This window comes from Tachyglossus aculeatus, chromosome 4 (genome assembly GCF_015852505.1).
Source record: "Tachyglossus aculeatus isolate mTacAcu1 chromosome 4, mTacAcu1.pri, whole genome shotgun sequence".
NCBI lineage: Eukaryota > Metazoa > Chordata > Mammalia > Monotremata > Tachyglossidae > Tachyglossus > Tachyglossus aculeatus.
Window position 1 is genome coordinate 38,259,556 of NC_052069.1, and position 23,258 is coordinate 38,282,813.

The 23,258-nt window shown below is 44.1% G+C and overlaps 1 protein-coding gene across 1 annotated transcript in view; it reads right to left on the reverse strand.

Annotated features, from left to right (window-relative positions):
* Window positions 1-22,191, reverse strand: part of BCL10 (BCL10 immune signaling adaptor) — a 34,075-nt gene extending 11,884 nt beyond the window's left edge. Inside the window, exons 1-2 of the mRNA XM_038745068.1 lie at window positions 22,115-22,191; window positions 2,642-2,930 (exon numbers count right to left, since the gene is read on the reverse strand). Coding sequence (XP_038600996.1) covers window positions 2,642-2,930; window positions 22,115-22,171 — 346 coding nt within the window. The 5' untranslated portion in view covers window positions 22,172-22,191. The remainder of the gene's footprint in view (window positions 1-2,641; window positions 2,931-22,114) is intronic.
* Between the last annotated feature and the right edge of the window lie 1,067 nt (window positions 22,192-23,258).

Sequence of the window (23,258 nt, forward strand, 5' to 3'; positions counted from 1 at the left end):
CCCACAGTCCGCCCACTGGCAAGCCACCAGGAACTGGGAACCACACTCGCAGATCTTGGCCTGCTGTCCTTCACTACCAGATCCCTGGAAGCAAAATGAGCCTGGGGTGGAAGCGGGATAGAGAAGGAAGCCTCCCACTGAGACAAGTTGGGCATTGGCGGCATCTGGAGTCAGAGGTCAGGGGTTCAAATCTCAGCTCCGCCAACTGTCGCCTGCATGACTTTGGGCAAGACATTTAACTTCTCTCTGCCTCAGTGACCTCATCTGTAAAGTGGGGATTAAGACTGTGAGCCCCACGTGGACAACCTGATCACCTTGTATCCCCACAGTGCTTAGAACAATGCTCGGCACATAGTAAGCACTTAACAAATGCCATCATTATTACTATTATTATTATTACTCAAACTAAAAATAATAACCAAAGCTTTCTCCCCAGAATGCCTCTGGCATCACGTCACCACACGTTTCTCCAGGCACGCGGGCATTGTAACTTGGGGGTATCTGGGCTGGGCTGGAAGGCGGGCACTGCAGTGTCCAGCCATTCTCCGCCCACGCGTGGAGCAGGGGCCAGAGCCCCCCACAAAGAGGCCATTCTCCCTTCTCCCCCACCCACCCAACGGGGGCACAAAGCCCCAGTCGAGGTGTCACTTGGGCCGTGTGGCTGGGCTGGCCTCTCCCGCCTGAGTTGATCAATCAATCCATCGTATTTACTGAGCGCTTACTGTGTGCAGAGCACTGTACTAAGCGCTTGGGAAGTACAAGTTGGCAACATATAGAGACAGTCCCTACCCAACAGCGGGCTCAACAGTCTAGAAGGGGGAGACAGAGAACAAAACCATATTAACAAAATAAAATAAATAGAATAGATATGTACAAGTAAAATAGAGTAATAAATATGTACAAACATATATACAGGTGCTGTGGGGAAGGGAAGGAGGTAAGACGGGGGGGATGGGGAGGGGGACAAGGGGGAGAGAGAGTTGATGTCCCTCCTTCCTGGAACACGCTCTCCGGCTCCCGCCGCCAGCACCCGGAGCCAGCGGAAGCAAGAGGGCGGAGACTAAAAGAACGGGGACATCGCCAAGATCAGCCCTTTCCTCTCCATCCAAACCGCCACCACGTTAGTACAATCACTCATCCTATCCAGACCGGATTACTGCATCAGCCTCCTTTCTGACCTCCCAAACTCCTGTCTCTCCCCACTTCAGTCCATCCACCACTCTGCTGCCCGGATTATCTTTCTACAGAAACGTTCTGGGCATGTCACTACCCTCCTTAAAAATCTCCAGTGGTTGCCTATCAACCTCTGTATCAAGCAAAAACTCCTCACTATTGGCTTCAAAGCAGTCCATCAACTCGCCCTCTCCTACCTCACCTCCCTTCTCTCCTTCTCCAGCCCAGCCCGCACCCTCCGCTCCTCTGACACCACAAACCTCCTCACTGGGCCTCGTTCTCGCCTGTCCAGCCGTCGAACCCCGGCCCACGTCCTCCCTCTGGCCTGGAATGCCCTCCCTCCGCACATCTGCCAAACTAGCTCTCTTTTCCCCTTCAAAGCCCTACTGAAAGCTCACCTCTTCCAGGAGGCCTTCCCAGCCTGAGCACCCCTTTTTTCTCTACTCCTCCTCCCCTACCCAACGCCCCAACTCCCTCCCTTTGCTCTACCCCTCTCCCCGCCCCACTTATTATTCTATTTATTTTATTAATGATGGGTATATATCTATAATTCTACTTATACTGACGTTACTGATGCCTGTCTACTTGCTTTGTTTTTTGTCTGTCTCCCCCTTCTAGACTGTGAGCCCGTTGTTGGGTAAGGATTGTCTCTATCTGTTGCCGAACTGTACTTTCCAAGTGCTTAGTGATAATAATAATAATAATGGCATTTATTAAGCGCTTACTATGTGCTCTGCACACAGTAAGCACTCAATAAATATGACTGACTGAATGAATTAATGTAAGCTTTAGATCATAACGTCACTGTGGACAGGGAATGTGTCTGCTTATTGTTCTACCGTACTCTCCCAAGTGCTCAGTACATTGCTCCGCACACAGCATGCGCTCAATAAATACGACTGACTGACTGAGGAGGGAGTGAGCACGCGGAGGCCGGAGGAGAGGACCTCTGCCACTGCATGGCAACTCCTAACTGGAAGGGTCGTCGTGGAATTTTTCCTTAAAATGGAGCTGAGTTCCGGCCTGTTCCAGTTCACTTCCCAGGCTGATCCGGCTCCCTCCGACCACCCCAGCCCCCCAAACTCCCCATTTTTGCCTTAAAGCCCTCCAGTAGGATGTCCCAGCAGCACTCCAAGGTCAAAACCTCGACCGTTGCTGTCTTTTCTCCCACCGGTTAGCCTTAAAGGTCACCCAAAACTTCCAAGTGGTACCTGGAAAGGCCAAAAGCCAGTATGCTCTTTTTAATCCCTATTTAATACAAAGAAAATTCCGGAGCGGACCTTCAACAAATCGGGGCAAATTACGACAATTTTAATCACTCGCCTTTCTTATTTCATCAATCACGGAGCCAGAAAGGGACCTCACAAAGCCATCTGGTCCAGTCTCCTGCCTCCAGGCAGGTGAGTGATTAAGCATTCTAAAAGCTCCTTCCCACTTCCAATGTTATTTCCATCTAATGACATCTTACCTTTGAGATATTTAAGTTTGATATTTTTGAGTTTCAGCACTTCGTCTGTAATCCTTTCTAACAGGAAATTCTGTGTTTTCTCCCTCCGAATGGATTCGATTAAGGTATCCAGTCCCTTGGGGTTCTCTTGCAAATAATCCAACAACTTCCCGGCTCTTTTATTACTTGAAGTTTGGCAAGAAATCTCTTCAGTGTCCTCTCGAGTAAGGATTTTCTTGGATCGCAGGTAATCAAAATGTCTCTCAGCTATGATTTTGTTACATAACGTCGGCCGTAACGTTTCTAAAGCCTGAAAGACAAAACGCGCTTGAAGTTATTTTTTTCCCCCAACATCATAGTAAGCGCTTAACAAATGCCATTATTATTATTATTATTATTATTATTATTATTATTATTATCGAAGCAGGTTCTTCACAGAGAAATTCAGTGAGAATTCATTCATTCATTCAATCGTATTTATTGAGCGCTTACTGTGTGCAGAGCACTGTACTAAGCGCTTGGGAAGTACAAGTTGGCAACATATAGAGACGGTCCCTACCCAACAGCGGGCTCACAGTCTAGAAGGGGAAGACAGACAACAAAACAAAACATATTAACAAAATAAAATAAATAGAATAAATAAGTACAAGGAAAATAAATAAATACAGTAATAAATATGTACAAACATATATACATAAAGAGCCTTCTAGACTGTGAGCCTGCTGTTGGGTAGGGACCGTCTCTTTATGTTGCCAACTTGTACTTCCCAAGCGTTTAGTACAGTGCTCTGCACACAGTAAGTGCTCAATACATACGAATGAATGAATATACAGAGAACTACTCTACTACTTTATTTTTCATTAATATGCCAGGGCCTGGGGCAAAAAAGACGTCAACGCCGATTTAAAAATACCCTGGATTCAGAACAACCATAATACGTAAAATCCAGAGTTACTTCCTGCAATAAATGTGACAACCCAGAAGCCATTAGCCTTGTCCAACCTCCTGCCCAACTGCAGAAGCAGTGTGGCCTAGTGAAAAGAGCCCAGGCCTAAGAGTCGGAGGACCTGAGTTCCAATCCCGCCTCTGCCGCTTGTCTGCTGGGTGGCCTTGGGCAAGTCACTTCACTTCTGTGGGCCTCAGTTATCTTAGCTGCAAAATGGAGATTAAATACTTACACCGTGAGCACCAGGTGCAACAGGGATTGCACCCGACCTGATTATCTTGTATCTATCCCAGCTACCCCAGATGGTGTCAGTCAATCAAGTCAATCACATTTATTGAGTGCTTACTGCGTGCAAAGCACTGTACTAAGCACTTAGGAATGTACACTAGAGAAGCCGCATGACACAGTGGATACAGCCTGAGAATCAGAAGGTCATGGCTTCTAATCCCACCTCGGCCACTTGTGTGCTCTGTGGCCTTAGGCAAGTCACTTCACTTCTCCGTGCCTCAGTTACATCATCTGTGAAATGGGGGTGAAGCCCGTGAGCCCCATGCAGAACAGGGACTGTGTCCAACTTGATTCGCTTGAACCCACCCCAGTGCTTAGTACGGTGCCTGGCACATAGTAAGCGCTTAATACATAATAATTACATGTGATGATAATCAGACATTCCCTGCCCACAGTGAGCTTACAGTCTTACACACGGCAGACCTTCAATGAATCCATTAAAAAAAAAAAAAAACACTGCTGAAAATCAACTTCCTCCTGCTCCTCTTGCATGCTCAGACTTGAACTGAGCCATCCCTTCCGCGATCTGTGTCTCCTCAGCGCTCCTTCCCAGCTTTTGGCTACTTACAGCGGTCGCAGCACGGTCACCTCGGAGACAGGGAGTGTGGCTAACGATCCCCACGGATACCAGCGGGCTTGGGCAGGGAGGAACCCAGCCGCCGAGATCAGAGCCACCGCGCCAAGTGGTAGGAGGCGCGGTAAAACCGAGGCAAGGAGTCAGGGTGGGATCCGGGAACCTGGGAAACAGGTGAAGCATTTGGCTGCCCCTCTCCTGCCGCTGTAAGGAGCATTGTCCATAGGGGTTGCTGGCCACCTTGGTCTCTTTTGCGGGCTCCTCCTCAGCCTCCCAACCCTTCAGGCTCAGTTCTGGGTCCTCTTCTATTCTCCATCTACACCCACACTCCCTTGGAAAACTCATTCGCTCCCTGGCTTTGACTACCGTCCGTAGGTAGATGATTCCCAGATCTACGTCTCCAGCTCTGATCTCTCTCCTCCTCTGCGGTCTCGCATTTCCTCCTGCCTTCAGGACAACTCCGCGAACGCGATGCCTCGAATTTAATATGCCCAAAACAGAACTCCAAACCCTGTCCCATCAGTGTACATGGCACACGGCACCACTATCCTCCCTATCTCACAAGGCTGTAACCTTGGGATTATCCTCGATATCAATCAATCGTATTTATTGAGCGCTTACTCTGTGCAGAGCATGGTACTAAGTGCTTGGGAGAGTACAACAACATCAGCAGACATGCTTCCTGACCACAGCGAACTTACAGTCTAGAGGGAGAGACAGACATTAACATGAACTAAGTCATTTATAATATATAATTTAAAGACATGTACATACGTGCTTTGGGATTGGGGATTGAAGTGCAGAGACACAGGAGGGACAGCGGCCGTGGAAAGGAGGGCTTAATTGGAGAAGGCCTCTTGAAGAAAATGTGACTTCAGTGATGCTTTGAAGGTGGACAGAGGGGTGGTCTTGCATATATGGAGGGGGAGGGAGTCCCAGGGCAGGGGGAAGACACAGGAAAGGGGTCGGCGGCGAGACAGACCCCTTTAACCGTAAACTCGTTGTGGGCAGGGAATGTGTCTGTTTACTGTTGTACTGTACTCACCCAAGCGCTGAGTACAGTGCTCTGCACACAGTAAGCGCTCCATAAATATGACTGACTGAATAGATGAGATTGGGGCACGGCGAGGAAGCTGGCGCAGCCACTGGAGGTTCTCGAGTGGGGGACGTGAACTGAACGTTTTTGTTGAAAAATGATTCGTGCAGCAGAGTGAAGTACGGACTGGAATGGGGAGAGACAGGAGGCAGGGAGGTCAGTGAGGAGGCTGATGCAGTAATCAAGGCAGAGCAGGATAAGTGCTTGGAGTGAGTGGTGAGTGATAACTGAAGTGCTTGCTCTAAATCCCTTCTGCAATGCCCTGACTTGACCCCTTTATTCACTTCCCCCCCTTCCCAGGCCCACAGCACTTATATATTTTATTTGTGTCAATGTCTGTCTCCCCCTCTAGACCGTAAGCTCATTGTGGGCAGGAAATGTGTCCGTTTATTGTTATATTATGTTCTCTGCACACAGTAAGCGCTCAATAAATATGACTGACTGAGCCACCTGTCTAAAATTGGGTGAGCAGTCATTTCTGATAGAAAAGGTGCTTCCATTATATAATTACAATGAAATACCCAGGGAGCATTTTTCCTCAGATACACGGCTGTTCTGATGGAACACAATATGCAACTTGTCTCTCGTATATATGAAGTAAGAAAAAAATGTTGAACACACAGATGCATGGCAACGGCCAAGGCATGAAACGCCTATATTTTCCAGCCTCTGCCTCAATCTTCCTGTGTGGTATTTTTGTATTTTTTTTTTGCAATTTACAGTATTCGATAGAGAATCAATCAATAATCACATTCACTGAGCCCTTACTTTTTGCAGAGCCAAAAACAAGAATGAGTGTGTGCTCTTCTAAGGTTCAGGGAAGAAGATAATGGAGGCTAAATTAAACACAGTCTCTAACCTCATGGGATTCACAATCTAAGAGTGGTCATGGATCGACCGGCAAAGATCGAAACCATAAGGATAAACGGGCAGGGAACCTCTCTGCTAATTCTGTTGCACTCTCCCAAGCAATTACAACAGTGCTCTGCACATACTAAGCTTTCAATAAACACCACGGATTGACTGATGGGCATAACAAAATTTGGGATTTGTACAGAAAAACGTTAGTCACAGAGGTAACTTCAGACAATGAACGCCCAACCCTCGAATTTCCATTAATCAATGGTTACTACGTGACTTTCCAAAAACGGAAAACACGAGATCCTTTAAGAGTCTCAAGAGTCTCGGTTCTCCAATTTGCGGGGTTTTTTTTTTTAAATGAAACCATTCAAATGAGTAAACAGTTTTAGAAAGTGCACCCTTTAGTTCTTTTTTTCCACACAATCAGGTCAGATAATGTGAAAAAGTTCTACACTGGTAATCTAGCTCACAATACCTTCCCCGCTGGGGACAGTCTCACACTAGAATGACTTTATCCATTTCATTTTCTGCAGTGTGGCTTTTACATTGGTGCTTTAAGACTGGTGATGGACGGGGGTCTTAAGTGACAAAAACAAAGACCCAGATGACAAGGTGAGAAAATACTGACTAAGCTGGGATCCCCTAGAGAAAATCTGACTGGCTGGCCAGTGGCAATGGAAACAGAGCAGGTTTTGCCTGCTGCTGCTCCATTTCTAAAAACAGCAATTCACCACGTTTATCTTTCCTACATGTTTTTGCAGTTAATCATTGCCAGTAATTCTCTGTGCCATGCAGAAAAACTAAAAAATTAGTATTCTTCTGAGTGACAATCACCAGCAACATTTCTCCGTCCCACACGGTAACCAGAAACCTAACTGATGTTTTACTGTGAAACTACTGCAATACACTCAACCACTTTGTCTAGATCAAGCTGAAACAGTGCGGAAAGAGGGTTTATTTTTGTTGTTTTGCTTTTCCACTGGTTTTTGCAAGAAAGTGGAAAAGGCTCCCACAACCCTTCCTGAGGCCAATGCGAGCGACCTACGTGCCAAGGGCTTACGATGAATGGTCCAGAGCAGAGTAGTGCCTGCTGCTAAGGTTTTACAAAGTCCTCTGTTCCAAAGCCACAAACGGCACCCCCCTCTCCTAGCTGGCTGCCTTCCCCTGGAAGAAGGGGATGAATGGCTTGGGTTGAGCCCCCAAAAGCTCATCTTGTACTCTCCCAAGAGCTCAGTACAGTGCTTTGCACAGAGTAAGCGCTCAAGAAATATCACTGCTCGATTGCCAGTCCCACGGGCTCACATCCACAACATTTTGCATTGCTCTTGATTTCCTTGCTCTTCCAACTCTCACAACCAGCCTTGTTGCTAAATCCTGTCAGTTTTCCACCACGACTTTTCCCCCAGATCTGCCGTTTTTCTCTCCTTCTCAAATGGCTGCCACTCTGGCCCTGACGCTCATCATATCCCTGGCTAGACTATCGGCCTTTTCACTGGTCTCCCTGCATGTCTCTCCACTCTTTTCAACCCTTCAAAGGTTACCCATTCCTCTCTCTCCACAGCCAACAAACACTTCTGACCATTGTCTTGGTCCTCTATACTGTAAGCTTCTTATAGGAAGGGATTGTATCTATTTTATACAAGAAGTAGCACGGCCTAGGGGTCAGGACTTGGGTTCTAATCCCGGTTCTGCCATTTGCCTGCTGTGTGACCCTGGGCAAGTCACTTAGCTTCTCTGTGCCTCAGGTTCCTCATCTATTAAATGGAAATTCAATCATCTTTTCAATCAGTTGTAACTATTGAGTGCTTACTATGTGCAGAGTGCAGTACTAAGCACTTGGGAGAGTACGGCACAAAGTTGGTTCTCTCTGCTACTCAGTGAGCCCCACAGGGAACGGGGCAGTATCCAATGTCTGTCTCCCCCTCTGTTGTTACAGGCAGGGAATGTGTCTGCTAATTCTGTTGTATTACACCCTGGCAAGCACTCAGTACAGTGCTCTGCACATAGTAAGCGCTCAATAAATACCACTGATGGATTCATAAACTTGTACCTCCCTCAGCGCTTAGAATGCTAAGCACTCAAATAACCTAGCTAAAATTAGGATTATTTTCCTACTAAGCTATAAATTTAAAAGATGTGATGAGAGATGGGTGGGGAAAAAATTAGGTGAAGCTATTTTAAGTTCCACTTAATACTAGAGAGCACCGACGACCATCTCGGCCTTATTCATTCATTCATTTGATCATATTTATTGAGTGTTTACTGTGTGCAGAGCACTGTACTAAGTGCTTGGAAAGTACAATTTGGCAACAGGGAAAATCCCTACCAAACAATGGGCTCACAGTCTAGAAGGGTGGGGAGACAGACAACAAGACAAAACAAGTAGAAAGGCATCAATAGCATCAATATAAATAGAATTATATATATACACATCATTAATAAAATAAATAGAATAATAAATATGTACACACATTTCATTGTACTAAACCCTGGAGTAGATACAAAATAATCAGGTGGGATAGTGCCTGTCACACATGGGACTCACTAGTTTGTTTCTTCCTTATGCTCTCCCCTAGAGCCGTCTGACTTTTCTTGAAAAATCCAAACATAAGGCCCAAGTTGTATAACTGCAAAAACATGAGCATCTGCATTAAATTCACAGTATGCTCCCTGACAGCTGCCCCTGAGATTCTAAAAAACAAGTGAAAAACAAACCCTTTGGAGGGTATTTGCCAAGACATTACTTGAGATTAATTTTTTTAGTGTTGATCTGAGAATACAGATAACCACTAATTTTACTTTTCGTCTCTCAAATGTCACTGGGTTGACCGAAACTTGCCCTAACTTTCTTGAAATGCACAAAAAACACCCATTTAAAATACATCCTTGAATAGCACGACACCATGTTTAGAGTAGGTATCCCTCTTACCTAGCTTATCTCCCTGCTAACCTGTGTTGGGAAACGAGAGAAAATGGTACTCTGATTATTGTCAGTATGTTTGGCACTTGACCAACAGACAGAGGCACTGATGTTACACAAACTTACAGTAGCTCCCTCTTCGATTTCATTTGGAATTTTAGTTAATTCAGTTTTATTTCCATTTGTATGTAAGTTGTGAAGAACCTAAATGGAATTCACCAATTTTCAAAATGGAAACTCTAATCTCTCCCTCTTCAAGCTGCTCTGTAATGCTTGTCTTCCCTTCTCCCCTCAACCTCCTGGCTTTCTGTTTGTTATTTTGTCTACTAGGCAACTAAACTAGTGGTTCCCTGAAAGTAGGTTCCTTTCCTCCTACAGTTCCTCACAGGCTCCACAAAAAACTACTCGTTCTCTAAGACATAGGGTTCCCTCCCCACTATTTAGTGATAATGCTGCAGCCAAAGGGAGATTCAGCACACATCAAACCCCTGGCCTTTGTATGTCAGTAGAGTAGATGCCCAACAGTAAAGTTGCCAAAACCACCAGACCCCCTAAGAAGTCCAAAAAACCCACATGACTGCAAAATTAGAATGACTTGCCCTTCAATAATCAATCTCACGGTGGTAGAAAGAGCTATTATATCACAGAAGGATCACCTGCAGGAATTCCATCTTACCACCTTCATTATATAAAGAAGCAGCATGGCGGAGTGGATAAAGCATGTGCTTGGGAGTCAGAAGGTATGGATTCTAATCCCGGCTCCGCCAATTGTCTACTGTGGGACCCTGGGCAAGTCGCTTCACTTCTCTGGGCCTCAGTTCCCTTGTCTGTAAAATGGGGATTAAGACTGTGAGCCCCTTGTGGGACAGGGACTTTCCAACCCGATTTTCTTGTATTCACCCTGGCATTTAGTACAGCGCTTGACACATAGTACGCTCTTAACAAACACCATAATATTAATGATTATTATTATAATATTTGGATTTGGGAGGAGCCACTACCATTGGCATTGGCATCTTTCTAGGTTTGGGTCACTCAGGCTTGCCATATTGTTGGCTAGACTTTTCCAGCAATAGCTGCTCGCACACTAGATTGAGCCAGGGTAAATGGAGTAACCTGAACTATCCTCCACATCAGACTTTTAGGACAAAGTGGTCTATCATGGATATACTTGGTAATCACTCTGGGTGCCACGCTACCGTTTTACTGCCTTTCTTCATTCCTTGGTTTCCCTGCAAAGCTTGGATAGGCATGGAGAGAAAGAACAGACAGGATGCTAACAGCAGAAAAGTGGGTGAGAAAGGGACACTGCTTAAAGAAACAGACAGCAGCGGCTGCTGGAGCAGCTCAACACAGTTCAATTTCATCCCAGAGGGGTTACTTTACGAATTCCTCCGGGATTCTACAATTGCAGTCAATCAGCAGTTCTCCAATATAAAGTCTAACTTCCTGAGCGTCTCAGGAGCTCTTCAATATCTCTAAGCTAGTCTTAACATCAAATGGTAAGATAAGGTCAATATCAATGCCACATTCCCAGTCATTCTTATGGAGTTGCCTTAGTTCCTTGTTGGGAATCATCTCGGATGATGAAGGGAACCTTATATCCTTGCAGTTCCATTTCCCATAGAGGGATACACCCCGGTGGAAACAAATTTCACTGACTGTCAAGTTCTGGAAAGCAGATCCTACAGATCCAGAGAATAGATCGAGGACCCACTTTGTTGGCCAGGGGGGCTGCGGGCGGGGCGTTCAACTGAGGCCCCAGGACTGCAACTCTTTTAGCAGAAAAATGATGAAGAAACAGCTACAGCTGATTCATTCATTCATATTTATTGCGCTCTTACGTGTGCAGAGCACTGTACTAAGCATTTGGGAAAGTACAACCCAATACAGTGACATTCCCTGCCCACAACGAGCTTGCAGTCTAGAGGCGGGGAGACAGACATCAATACAAATAAAATAACAGATATGTACGTAAGTGCTGGGCTGATGGGCTTCTATATTCACCCTGAGAACCTAGGGTCTAATTCACTGCTGAACTGAATTAACCTGGAAGGGGCTGGTATTCAGTTCTAGTGAAATGAAAAGGGCCTGGAAATGGCTGGTCTGGTGAGAAGCGGGTTTTGTTGCCTCCCCTGCACCATTCTCCCAGGCCAGTGGAGACTTCCTGCTCCAGGGCCAATGTGGTTGCCCCCATTGAAAATTTCTCTTTCTCCGCCCATCACTAGCATTCACCACTTGATGGAGGAGTTAGCTACAGCTAGTGAAGCTATTCGCATGCTTGGCTAGACAGGAACTCTGTTGACTGTATTTTTCCATGAATTTAGTACAGTGCTGTGCACCCAGGGAGCACTTAATAAACACCACTGGTGATTGGGGCGCCAGCTGACAGTTCGATTTCCATCGGGAAGGGAGGAGCGGGAGGGGGGAAAGCAAGGAAGAGTGGAAAGAGAAGCAAAGGTGGAAGCCAAGAGTCAGGCAGAGGAGAGAGCCTCAGCTCTCTCGACCCAGTTGTGGAGCTGCCCCGATTCTCTCCCTCCACCCACCTCCTTCACCTGCTGCTGTTGGCTTTCAAGAACATGCAGTGCTGTTCCAGCGAAAATGTTTGATCAGTCTTGGTTCTACTCCTAACAGGTAATGAGTTTCAACTGTAAAGGCTTTCAACTGCTTCAGTCAAAATTGCTTTAAAAGTGTAAACTTGTTCGGGTCTCTAATTTTGCTAAAAATCCAATTGTCATTAGTCATTCTTCCATCCTTCCTGCCAATGGGTAAAAAAGTACATAAAGTCATTTTATACCGAAACGTGGTTTATTCATTCATTCAGGCGTATTTATTAAGCGCTTACTGTGTGCAGAGCACTATACTAAGCGCTTGGGAAAGTACAATACAACAATAAACAGTGACATTCTCTGCCCGCAACGAGCTCACATAAGGCTATGAAATACTTTCTAGCTATTATTTTCTAGTGAAATAAGATGTGGATATCTTAGTTGGATATTTAAGATACTCCGTGTACTGGGATGTAAGAGAAAAAGAACAGCAGTTCCTTATCTTTCTGTAATCAGTAAGAGAACCCAGGGGGAAAATAACAAAATATATTAAATTGTGTTGTAAAAACATTCACGGGATTTTTTTTTTAACCACACAGGAAAGCAGGCTTGCAAAATATCAGTCACTCTGAATGTTGCTTGTAAAATGTGATGATGATAAAATAAAGGGTTTTAAATGTATCTATACATTTTAGATCACTTGTAGGTAGGGGTACTGTATATTCACAATATGATATTTCTTAAAGTCCTGTGTTTTAAACTATGATTTTTGTCAGCACAATTATCATTTACAATATCGAGTGCCTAGAAATTTGCGTAAAAATAGCGTTCCTAAGCCCTGATCCAAAAACTGGTTCCTCCACTGTTCCAATGAGAAAACTGGTTCCGACTCTGCCTTCTGACTTTTAAACAAATTTTTCTGGGATCCAATCGTGTCGGAATTCCAAAGACTGTCTATTTATATGAAATGAAGAGTCACTGGGTTTTTCGTTGCACAATTTCCACACAGACTTCACTAGAGGAAAATACTTCTAGAGCGGTATTTCTCTATATCCAAAATATTTCTTGAACACAAATGCACCTGAGCCCCTTTCAAAGCTAGAACAGAGCAGAAACAACCGCTAAAAGCTTTGTGCGTCTTTTTCACTGCGATCTCTTGTCCGTCTGTAACACTTCTAAGTTCTCTAACACTTATTCAGTGGTCTACTCAGAGTGGAAACCTAATACTTGAGGTTGAGAATGACAGACCGTTTCTTGGAGAGCCAGCCAATAAGAAAACATAAGCCCCAGTGGCAAGCACTTTTTCTCTTTAAAACCAGCGGATGTTAAGTATCCCAGTATTACTCACTCTTACGGGTCTAAAGTGACAAATACTGTTTTATGCATGAAAAGCAGAGGAGAAAAAAATGAAAGCAATCATGACAAGGCACGTCTTTATAGAAAGTACCGGGCAGTACAGCGCCTGGCACATAGGAAGTGCTTAAAAGATACCGTAATTAATTATTCGATGGTAACTCTGCAGTTTCTGCTCCAGTGAAGCGGGGTTCAAATTCAATTCGCCTCCCCCAGAGTCAGTTTGTGGCACAGCCAAAGTTTAATTTTAAGCTACTCGATTTCGCCACATCTTCCCTTCGACGTTGGAAAGATTAAAAAAAAATAATAAGCTCATTTAAAAATGAGTAGGAGTTGGCTCACCAGGGGAATTCCTTAGGTTTGACCCATCCTGCTGCATTTGCAAATTGAATGTCACTCCCCTCCCGGGCAAAAAGCAGCTACCACGCTCACCCAGCACTAACCCATACAGTCCTCCTCCTTTTTTTTTTTTCTTCCAGGCAGCAGCTTTGAAAACCCGTCCAGTACACCAGAAAAAGGTCAGGCCTACTCTGCTCTCCTCCGACCCAAAGGTGCTTAAATTCAGTACTGGAGTACTCTGACACTAGAGAAGCAGCGTGACTTGGTGGACAGAGCAAGGGCCTGGGTTCGAATTCCGGCCCCGCCACTTGTCTGCTGTGTGACCTTGGGCAAATCACTTCACTTCTCGGTTCCTCTGTTACCTCACCTGTGAAAAATCATCATCATCATCATCATCAACCATATTTATTGAGCGCTTACTGTGTGCAGAGCACTGTACTAAGCACTTGGGAAGTACAAATTGGCAACATATAGAGACGGTCCCTACCCAACAGTGGGCTCACAGTCTAAAAGGGGGAGACAAAACCAAACATACTAACAAAATAAAATAAATAGAATAGACATGTACAAGTAAAATAAATAAATAAATAGAGTAATAAATATGTACAAACATATATACATATACACAGCTGCTGTGGGGAAGGGAAGGAGGTAAGATGGGGGGGATGGAGAGGGGGACGAGGGGGAGAGGAAGGAAGGAAGAGGAAAAATGGGGATTAAGACTGTGAGCCCAGTGTTGATCAGGGACTGTGTCCAACCTGATTAACTTGTCTCTACCCCAGCATTTAGGACAGTGCTTGGCACCTAGTACCTAACAAGCATATAACAAAGTACCATTATTATTATGCCGAATTGTGCCGCTTAGTCCAGTACTATTCTATTTATTTTATTTTGTTAATATGTTTTGTTTTGTTGTCGGTCTCCCCCTTCTAGACTGTGAGCCCGTCGTTGGGTAGGGACTGTCTCTATATGCTGCCAACTTGGACTTCCCAAGCGCTTAGTACAGTGCTCTGCACACAGTAAGCGCTCAATAAATACGATTGAATGAATGAATTAATAATAATAATAATTATTAAGTCCAGATGTGTAATTGATCTATATCAATGTTTGCCTCTCCCTCTAGACTGGAAGCTCCTTGTGGGCAGGAAAGGCATCTACCAACTGTGTTGTCATGCACTCTCCCAAGCGCTTAGTACAGTGTTCTGCACACAGTAAATGTTCAATAAATAGCACTGGCTGATGGCAAATTCAGCCCAGGTACGCTAGGCCAGGGTTGGGGGAGGTGGGGGGCAACAAGGGGCCACGGGAGGAACAGAGGGAAAGAAATGTCATCATTATTATTAATATTATTATTAATAAGTACGATTGAATGAATGTGGGACAACCTGATTACCATGTAGCTACCTCAGCGCTTAGAACAGTGCTTGGCACATAGCTCTTAACAAATACCATTATTTATTCATTCATTCAATCGCATTTATTGAGCGCTTACTGTGTGCAGAGCACTGTGTTAAGCGCTTGGGAAGTACAAGTTGGCAACATATAGAGACGGTCCCTACCCAACAACGGGCTCACAGTCTAGAAGGGGGAGGTTATTATTATTATTGTTGATAAATACGATTGATTGAATGAGTGAATGTGGAACAACCTGATAATAATAATGCCAGTATTTGTTCAATCATTCACTCATTCAATCGTATTCATTGAGCGCTTACTGTGTGCTGAGCACTGTACTAAGCGCTTGGGAAGTACAAGTTGGCAACAGAGACGGTCCCCACCCAACAACGGGCTCAAGCACTGTTCTAAACGCTGGGGGGGATACACGGTAATCAAGGTTGTCCCACGTGGGGCTCACAGTCTTCATCCCCATTTGACAGATGAGGGAACTGAGGCCCAGAGAAGAGAAGTGACTTTGACCCTGGATCTCCCCCAGTGCTTAGAATAGTAAGCGCTTAACAGATACCACTATCATTATTATTAATAATAAATACTATTGAATGAATTAATGTGGGACACCCTGATGACCTTGTATTCCCCCCACCCCCAGCACTTAGAACAGTGCTTGGCACATAGTAAGTGCTTAACAAATACCACTATTATTATTATTAATACGATCGAATGAATGAATGTGGGACACCCTGAAGACCTTGTATTCCCCCCACCCCAGTGCTTAGAACAGTGCTTGGCACATAGTAAGTGCTTAACAAATACCACTATTATTATTAATAATAAATACGGTTGAATCAATGAATGTGGGACACCCTGAGGACCTTGTATCCCCCCCTCAGCGCTTAGAACAGTGCATGGCACAGAGTAAGCGCTTCACAAATACCACTTTTATTGTTAATAAATACGAATGAATGAATGAATGCGGGATAACCTTGTATTTCCCGGCCCAGCGTTTAGAACAGTGCTTGGCACACAGTAAGCGTTTAACAAATACCACTATTATTATTAAATGTGATTGAACGAATGAGTGTGGGACACCCTGATGACCTATGTATCCCCCCGCCCCCCGCCCAGTGCTCAGAACAGTGCTTGGCACATAGTAAGTGCTTAACAAATACCACTATTATTATTATAAATAATACGATTGAATGAATGAATATGGGACACCCTGATGACCTTGTATTTCCCCCCCGCCGCCCAGTGCTCAGAATAGTGCTTGGCACATAGAAAGCACTTAACAAATACCACTATTACTATAAATAATACAATTGAATGAATGAATATGGGAAACCCTGATGACCTTGTATTCCCCCCTCCCAGTGCTCAGAACAGTGCTTGGCACATAGTAAGTAGTTAACAAATACCACTATTATTATTATTAATAAATACGATTGAATGAATGAATGTGGGACACCCAGATGATCTTGTATCCCCCCCCTCCCCCCCAGCGCTTAGAAGAGTGCTTGGTGCATAGTAAGCACTTAACAAATACTGCTATTATTATTAATGATAAATACGATTTAATGAATGAATGTGGAACACACTGATGACCTTGTATTCTCCCCCCTCAGTGCTTAGAACAGTGCTTGGCACATAGTAAACGCTTAACAAATACCATTATTATTATTATTAATAATAAATACGATGAATGAATGAACGTGGGACACCCTGATGACCTTGTATTCCCCCCCCCCCCCCACAGCGCTTTATAACAGTGCTTGGCACATAGTAAGCTCTTAACAAATACCGCCATTGTTGTTAATAAATAATAAATACGATTGAATGAATGAGTGTGGGTCACCCTGATGACCTTGTAGTACCCCCCCGAACTTGGAACAGTGCTTGGCACATAGTAAGCGCTTAACAAATCAATCAATCGTATTGAGCGCTTACTGTGTGCAGAGCACTGTACTAAGTGCTTGGGAAGTGCAAGCTGGCAACATATAGAGACAGTCCCTACCCAACAGTGGGCTCACAGTCTAAAAGGGGGAGACAGAGAACAAAACCAAACATACTAACAAAATAAGTACAATAGATATGCACAAGTAAAACAAATAGAGTAATAAATATGTACAAACATATATACATATATATAGGTGCTGTGGGGAAGAGAAGGAGGTAAGATGGGGTTATTATTAATGATAAATATGATTGAATGAATGAATGTGGGACCCCCTGATGACCTTGTATCCCCCCCCCAATGCTTAGAACAGTGCTTGGCGCATAGTAAGCTCTTAACAAATACCACTATTATTATTACTAATAAATAATATCGAATGAATGAATGAGGGACACCCTGATGACCTTGTATTCCCCACCCTCCAGCGCTTAGAACAGTGCTTGGCGCATAGTAAATGCTTAACAAATACCACTATTATTATTAATGATAAATACGATTGAATGAATGAATGTGGGACACCCTGATGGCCTTGTATTCCCCCCCCACCCCGGGCGCTTAGAACAGTGCTTGGCGCATAGTAAGCGCTTAACAAATACCATTATTATTAATGATAAATACAATTGAATGAATGAGTGTGGGGCACCCTGATGATCTTGTATAGCCCCCAGCGCTTAGAACAGTGCCTGGCACATAGTAAGCGCTTAACAAACACCACTATCATTGTTAATAAATAATAAATACGATTGAATGAATGAACGTGGGACACCCTGATGACCTTGTATCCCCCCCTGCAGTTAGCACATAATAAGCGCTTAACAAACACTGCTATTATTGTTAATAAATAATAAATACGATTGAATGAATGAGTGTGGGACACCCTGATGACCTTGTATTCCCACCCCCCAGCGCTTAGAACAGTGCTTGGCGCATAGTAAGCGCTTTAACAAATACCATTATTATTAATGATAAATACGATTGAATGAATGAGTGTGGGACACCCTGATGACCATATATAGCCCCCAGCGCTTAGAACACTGCTTGGCACATAGTAAGTGCTTAACAAACACCGTTATTATTGCTAATAAATAATAAATACGATTGAATGAATGAGTGTGGGACACCCTGATGACCTTGTATCCCCCCCCCCGCGCTTAGCACAGAGTAAGCGTTTAACACATACTACTGTTATTATTAATAATAAATACGATTGATTGAATGAGTGTGGGACACCCTGATGACCTTGTATTCCCCCCCGACCCCGGAGCTTAGAACAGTGCTAGGCGCATAGTAAGCGCTTAACAAATACCATTATTATTAATGATAAATACGACTGAATGAATGAGTGTGGGACACCCTGATGACCTTGTACAGCCCCCAACGCTTAGAACAGTGCTTGGCGCATAGTAAGCGCTTAACAAACACCACTATTATTGTTAATGAATAATAAACACGCTTGAATGAATGAGTGTGGGACACCCTGATGACCTTGTATCCCCCCAGCGCTTAGTAGAGTAAGCGTTTAACAAATACTACTGTTATTATTAATAATAAATACGATTGAATGAATGAATGTGGGACACCTTGATGACCTTGTATTCCCCCCCCACCCCAGTGCTTAGAAAAGTGCTTGGCGCATAGTAAGCGCTTAACAAATACCATTATTATTAATGATAAATACGATTGAATGAATGAGGGTGGGACACCCTGATGACCTTGTATAACCCCCAGCGCTTAGAACAGTGCTTGGCGCATAGTAAGCGCTTAACAAATACCACTATTATTATCACCTGTATATACATTTGTACATATTTATTACTCTATTTATTTATTTTACTTGTACGTATTTATTCTATTAATCATATTCTGTTAATACGTTTGGTTTTGTTCTCTGTCTCCCCCTTCTAGACTGTGAGCCCACTGTTGGGTAGGGACCGTCTCTATATGTCGCCAACTTGTACTTCCCAAGCGCTTAGTACAGTGCTCAGCACACAGAAAGCACTCAATGAATACGATTGATTGTGAGCCCGCTGTTGGGTAGGGACCGTCTCTATCCGTTGTCAACTTGTACTTCCCAAGCGCTTAGCCCAGTGCTCTGCACACAGTAAGCGCTCAATAAATGCGATTGAATGAATGAATGAATATTATCATTAATGATAAATACGGTTGAATGAATGAATGGGGGACACCCTGATGACCTTGTATCCCCCCCCACCAGTGGTTAGAACAGTGCTCGGCGCATCATAAGCGCTTAACAAATCATCATCATCATCATCAATCGTATTTATTGAGCGCTTACTATGTGCAGAGCACTGTACTAAGCGCTTGGGAAGTACAAGTTGGCAACATACAGAGACAGTCCCTACCCAACATCATCATCAATCGTATTTATTGAGCGCTTACTGTGTGCAGAGCACTGTACTAAGCGCTTGGGAAGTACAAATTGGCAACAGATAGAGACAGTCCCTACCTAACAGTGGGCTCCCGTTCTAAAAGGGGGAGACAGACAACAAAACCAAACCTACTAACAAAATAAAATAAAATAAAATAAAATAAATATCATCATCATCATCAATCGTATTTATTGAGCACTTACTATGTGCACAGCACTGTACTAAGCGCTTGGGAAGTACAAGTTGGCAACATAGAGAGACAGTCCCTACCCAACAGTGGGCTCACAGTCTAAAAGGGGGAGACAGACAACAAAACCAAACCTACTAACAAAATAAAATAAAATAGAAGAGATATGTACAAGTAAAATAAATAAATAGAGTAATAAATATCCCTACCCAACAGCGGGCTCCCAGTCTAAAAGGGGGAGACGGAGAACAAAACAAAACCTACTAACAAAATAAAATAAATAGAAGAGATAAGTACAAGTAAAATAAATAAATAAATAGAGTAATAAGTATCCCTACCCAACAGCGGGCTCACAGTCTAAAAGGGGGAGACAGAGAACAAAACCAAACCTACTAACAAAATAAAATAAAATAGAAGAGATATGTACAAGTAAAATAAATAAATAAATAGAGTAATGAATATCCCTACCCAACAGCGGGCTCCCAGTCTAAAAGGGGGAGACAGAGAACAAAACCAAACCTACTAACAAAATATAATAAATAGAATAGATATGCACAAGTACAATAAATAGAGTAATAAATATGTGCAAACGTATATACTATTATTATCATTAATAAATACGACTGAATGAATGAATGTGGGATCCCCTGATGTACAAACGTATATACTATTATTATCTTTAATAAATACGACTGAATGAATGAATGAATGAATGTGGGATCCCCTGATGTGCAAACGCATATACTATTATCATTAATAAATACGACTGACTGAATGAATGAATGTGGGATCCCCTGATGTACAAACGCATATACTATTATTATTATTAATAAATACGACTGAATGAATGAATGTGGGATCCCCTGATGTACAAACGTATATACTATTATTATCATTAATAAATACGACTGAATGAATGAATGAATGTGGGATCCCCTGATGTACAAACGTATATACTATTATTATCATTAATAAGTACGACTGAATGAATGTGGGATCCCCTGATGTACAAACGTATATACTATTATTATCATTAATAAGTACGACTGAATGAATGAATGAATGTGGGATCCCCTGATGTACAAACGTATATAACCATTATTATCATTAATAAATACGACTGAGTGAATGAATGAATATGGGATCCCCTGATGTACAAACGTATATACTATTATCATTAATAAATACGACTGACTGAATGAATGAATGAATGTGGGATCCCCTGATGTACAAATGCATATACTATTATTATCATTAATAAATACGACTGAATGAATGAATGAACGTGGGCTCCCCTGATGTACAAACGTATATACTATTATTATCATTAATAAATACGACTGAAGGAATGAATGAATGTGGGATCCCCTGATGTACAAACGTATATACTATTATTATCATTAATAAATACGACTGAATGAATGAATGAATGAATGTGGGATCCCCGGATGTACAAACGTATATACTATTATTATCATTAATAAATACGACTGAAGGAATGAATGAATGTGGGATCCCCTGATGTACAAACGTAAATACTATTATTATCATTAATAAATACGACTGAAGGAATGAATGAATGTGGGATCCCCTGATGTACAAACGTATATACTATTATTATCATTAATAAATACGACTGAAGGAATGAATGAATGTGGGATCCCCTGATGTACAAACGTATATACTATTATTATCAATCATTAATAAATACGACTGAACGAATGAATGAATGTGGGATCCCCTGATGTACAAACGTAAATACTATTATTATCATTAATAAATACGACTGAATGAATGAATGAACGTGGGCTCCCCTGATGTACAAACGTATATACTATTATTATCATTAATAAATACGACTGAATGAATGAATGAATGAATGTGGGATCCCCTGATGTACAAACGTATATACTATTATTATCAATCATTAATAAATACGACTGAACGAATGAATGAATGTGGGATCCCCTGATGTACAAACGTAAATACTATTATTATCATTAATAAATACGACTGAATGAATGAATGAACGTGGGCTCCCCTGATGTACAAACGTATATACTATTATTATCATTAATAAATACGACTGAATGAATGAATGAATGAATGTGGGATCCCCTGATGTACAAACGTATATACTATTATTATCATTAATAAATACGACTGAATGAATGAATGAATGAATGTGGGATCCCCTGATGTACAAACGTATATACTATTATTATCAATCATTAATAAATACGACTGAACGAATGAATGAATGTGGGATCCCCTGATGTACAAACGTAAATACTATTATTATCATTAATAAATACGACTGAATGAATGAATGAACGTGGGCTCCCCTGATGTACAAACGTAAATACTATTATTATCATTAATAAATACGACTGAATGAATGAATGAATGAATGTGGGATCCCCTGATGTACAAACGTATATACTATTATTATCAGTAATAAATACGACTGAATGAATGAATGAATGTGGGAATCCCCTGGTAACCTAGCAACGCCCACCCCCCGCCCCCCAGCAGCGCTCAGAACAGTGCTGGGCACATGGTAAGCGCTTCCCAACCGGCCTTCTCCTGAGGAATTCTTCTCCTTCCCCGTGCAGGGGGGGGTCGGGGGGGGGGTCGCTCACCTCCTTCTTCACCTCAGCCATTTCGTCCTCGGTGAGCGGGCGGGCGGAGGGCTCCATGGCGGACGCAGGAAGCGCGGCCCGCCCGACCACCCGGCCCTCAGCCCAGGGGGAGCGTCACTTCCGTTTCCGGTCACAGCGCGCGCGCGCCTCCAGCGCCACTTCCGGCCCCGCCCCGTCACTCACGAGCGTCGCCCCGCCCCAGAGTGACGTCACCGCAGAGTTGACGTCACCCCGCCTTGACGTCGCCCCGCCCCCCAAAGGACGTCGCCCCCAATTGAACGTCGTCTCGCCCCCTCCCAGTGACGTCACCCCTAAGTGGAAGGTCGCCTCCAAGTTGACGTCGCCCCGCCCCCTCAGGACGTTACCTCGCCCCCAACGAACGTCGCCCCGCCCCCAGTGACGTCATCCCAGTTGACGTCGCCCGGCCCCCAGGACGTCACTCCATTTGAGGTCGCCCCGCCCCCCCATAATAATAATAATGGCATTTGTTAAGCGCTTGCTATGTGCAAGGCACTGTTCTAAGCGCTGGGGGTATACAAGGTGATCAGGTTGCCCCACAGGGGGCTCACAGTCTTCATCCGCATTTTACAGATGAGGGACCTGAGGCCCAGAGAAGTTAAGTGACTTGCCCCAAGTCACACAGCTGACAAGAGGCGGAGTCTGGACTCGAACCCATGACCTCTGACTCCAAAGTCCGTGCTCTTTCCACTGAGCCACGCTGCTTCTCTAGCATGGACGTCGCCCCCAATTGAACGTCGTCTCGCCCACCCCGTGACGTCACCCCTAAGATGAAGGTCGCCCCCAAGCGGACGTCTCCCAGCCCCCAATGGACGTCGCCCCCAGTGAACGTCCCCCGCCCCCAGTGACGTCACCCCAGCTAACGACGCCCCGCCTCATGGACGTCGCCCCGCCCCCTGTGACGTCGCCTCCAAGTTCACGCCCCCCCCCCTCCGCCAGTGACGTCACCCCCGCCACAGTGACGTCGCCCCGGTCAACGTCGCCCCGCCCATGGACGTCGCCCCGCCCCAATGACGTCACATCCAAGTTGACGTCACCCCGCCCCCAGTGGCGTCACCCCAGTTGACGTCGCCCCTCCCCGGTGACGTCACCCCGCCTCCAATGGACGTCGCCCCGCCCTGCCATG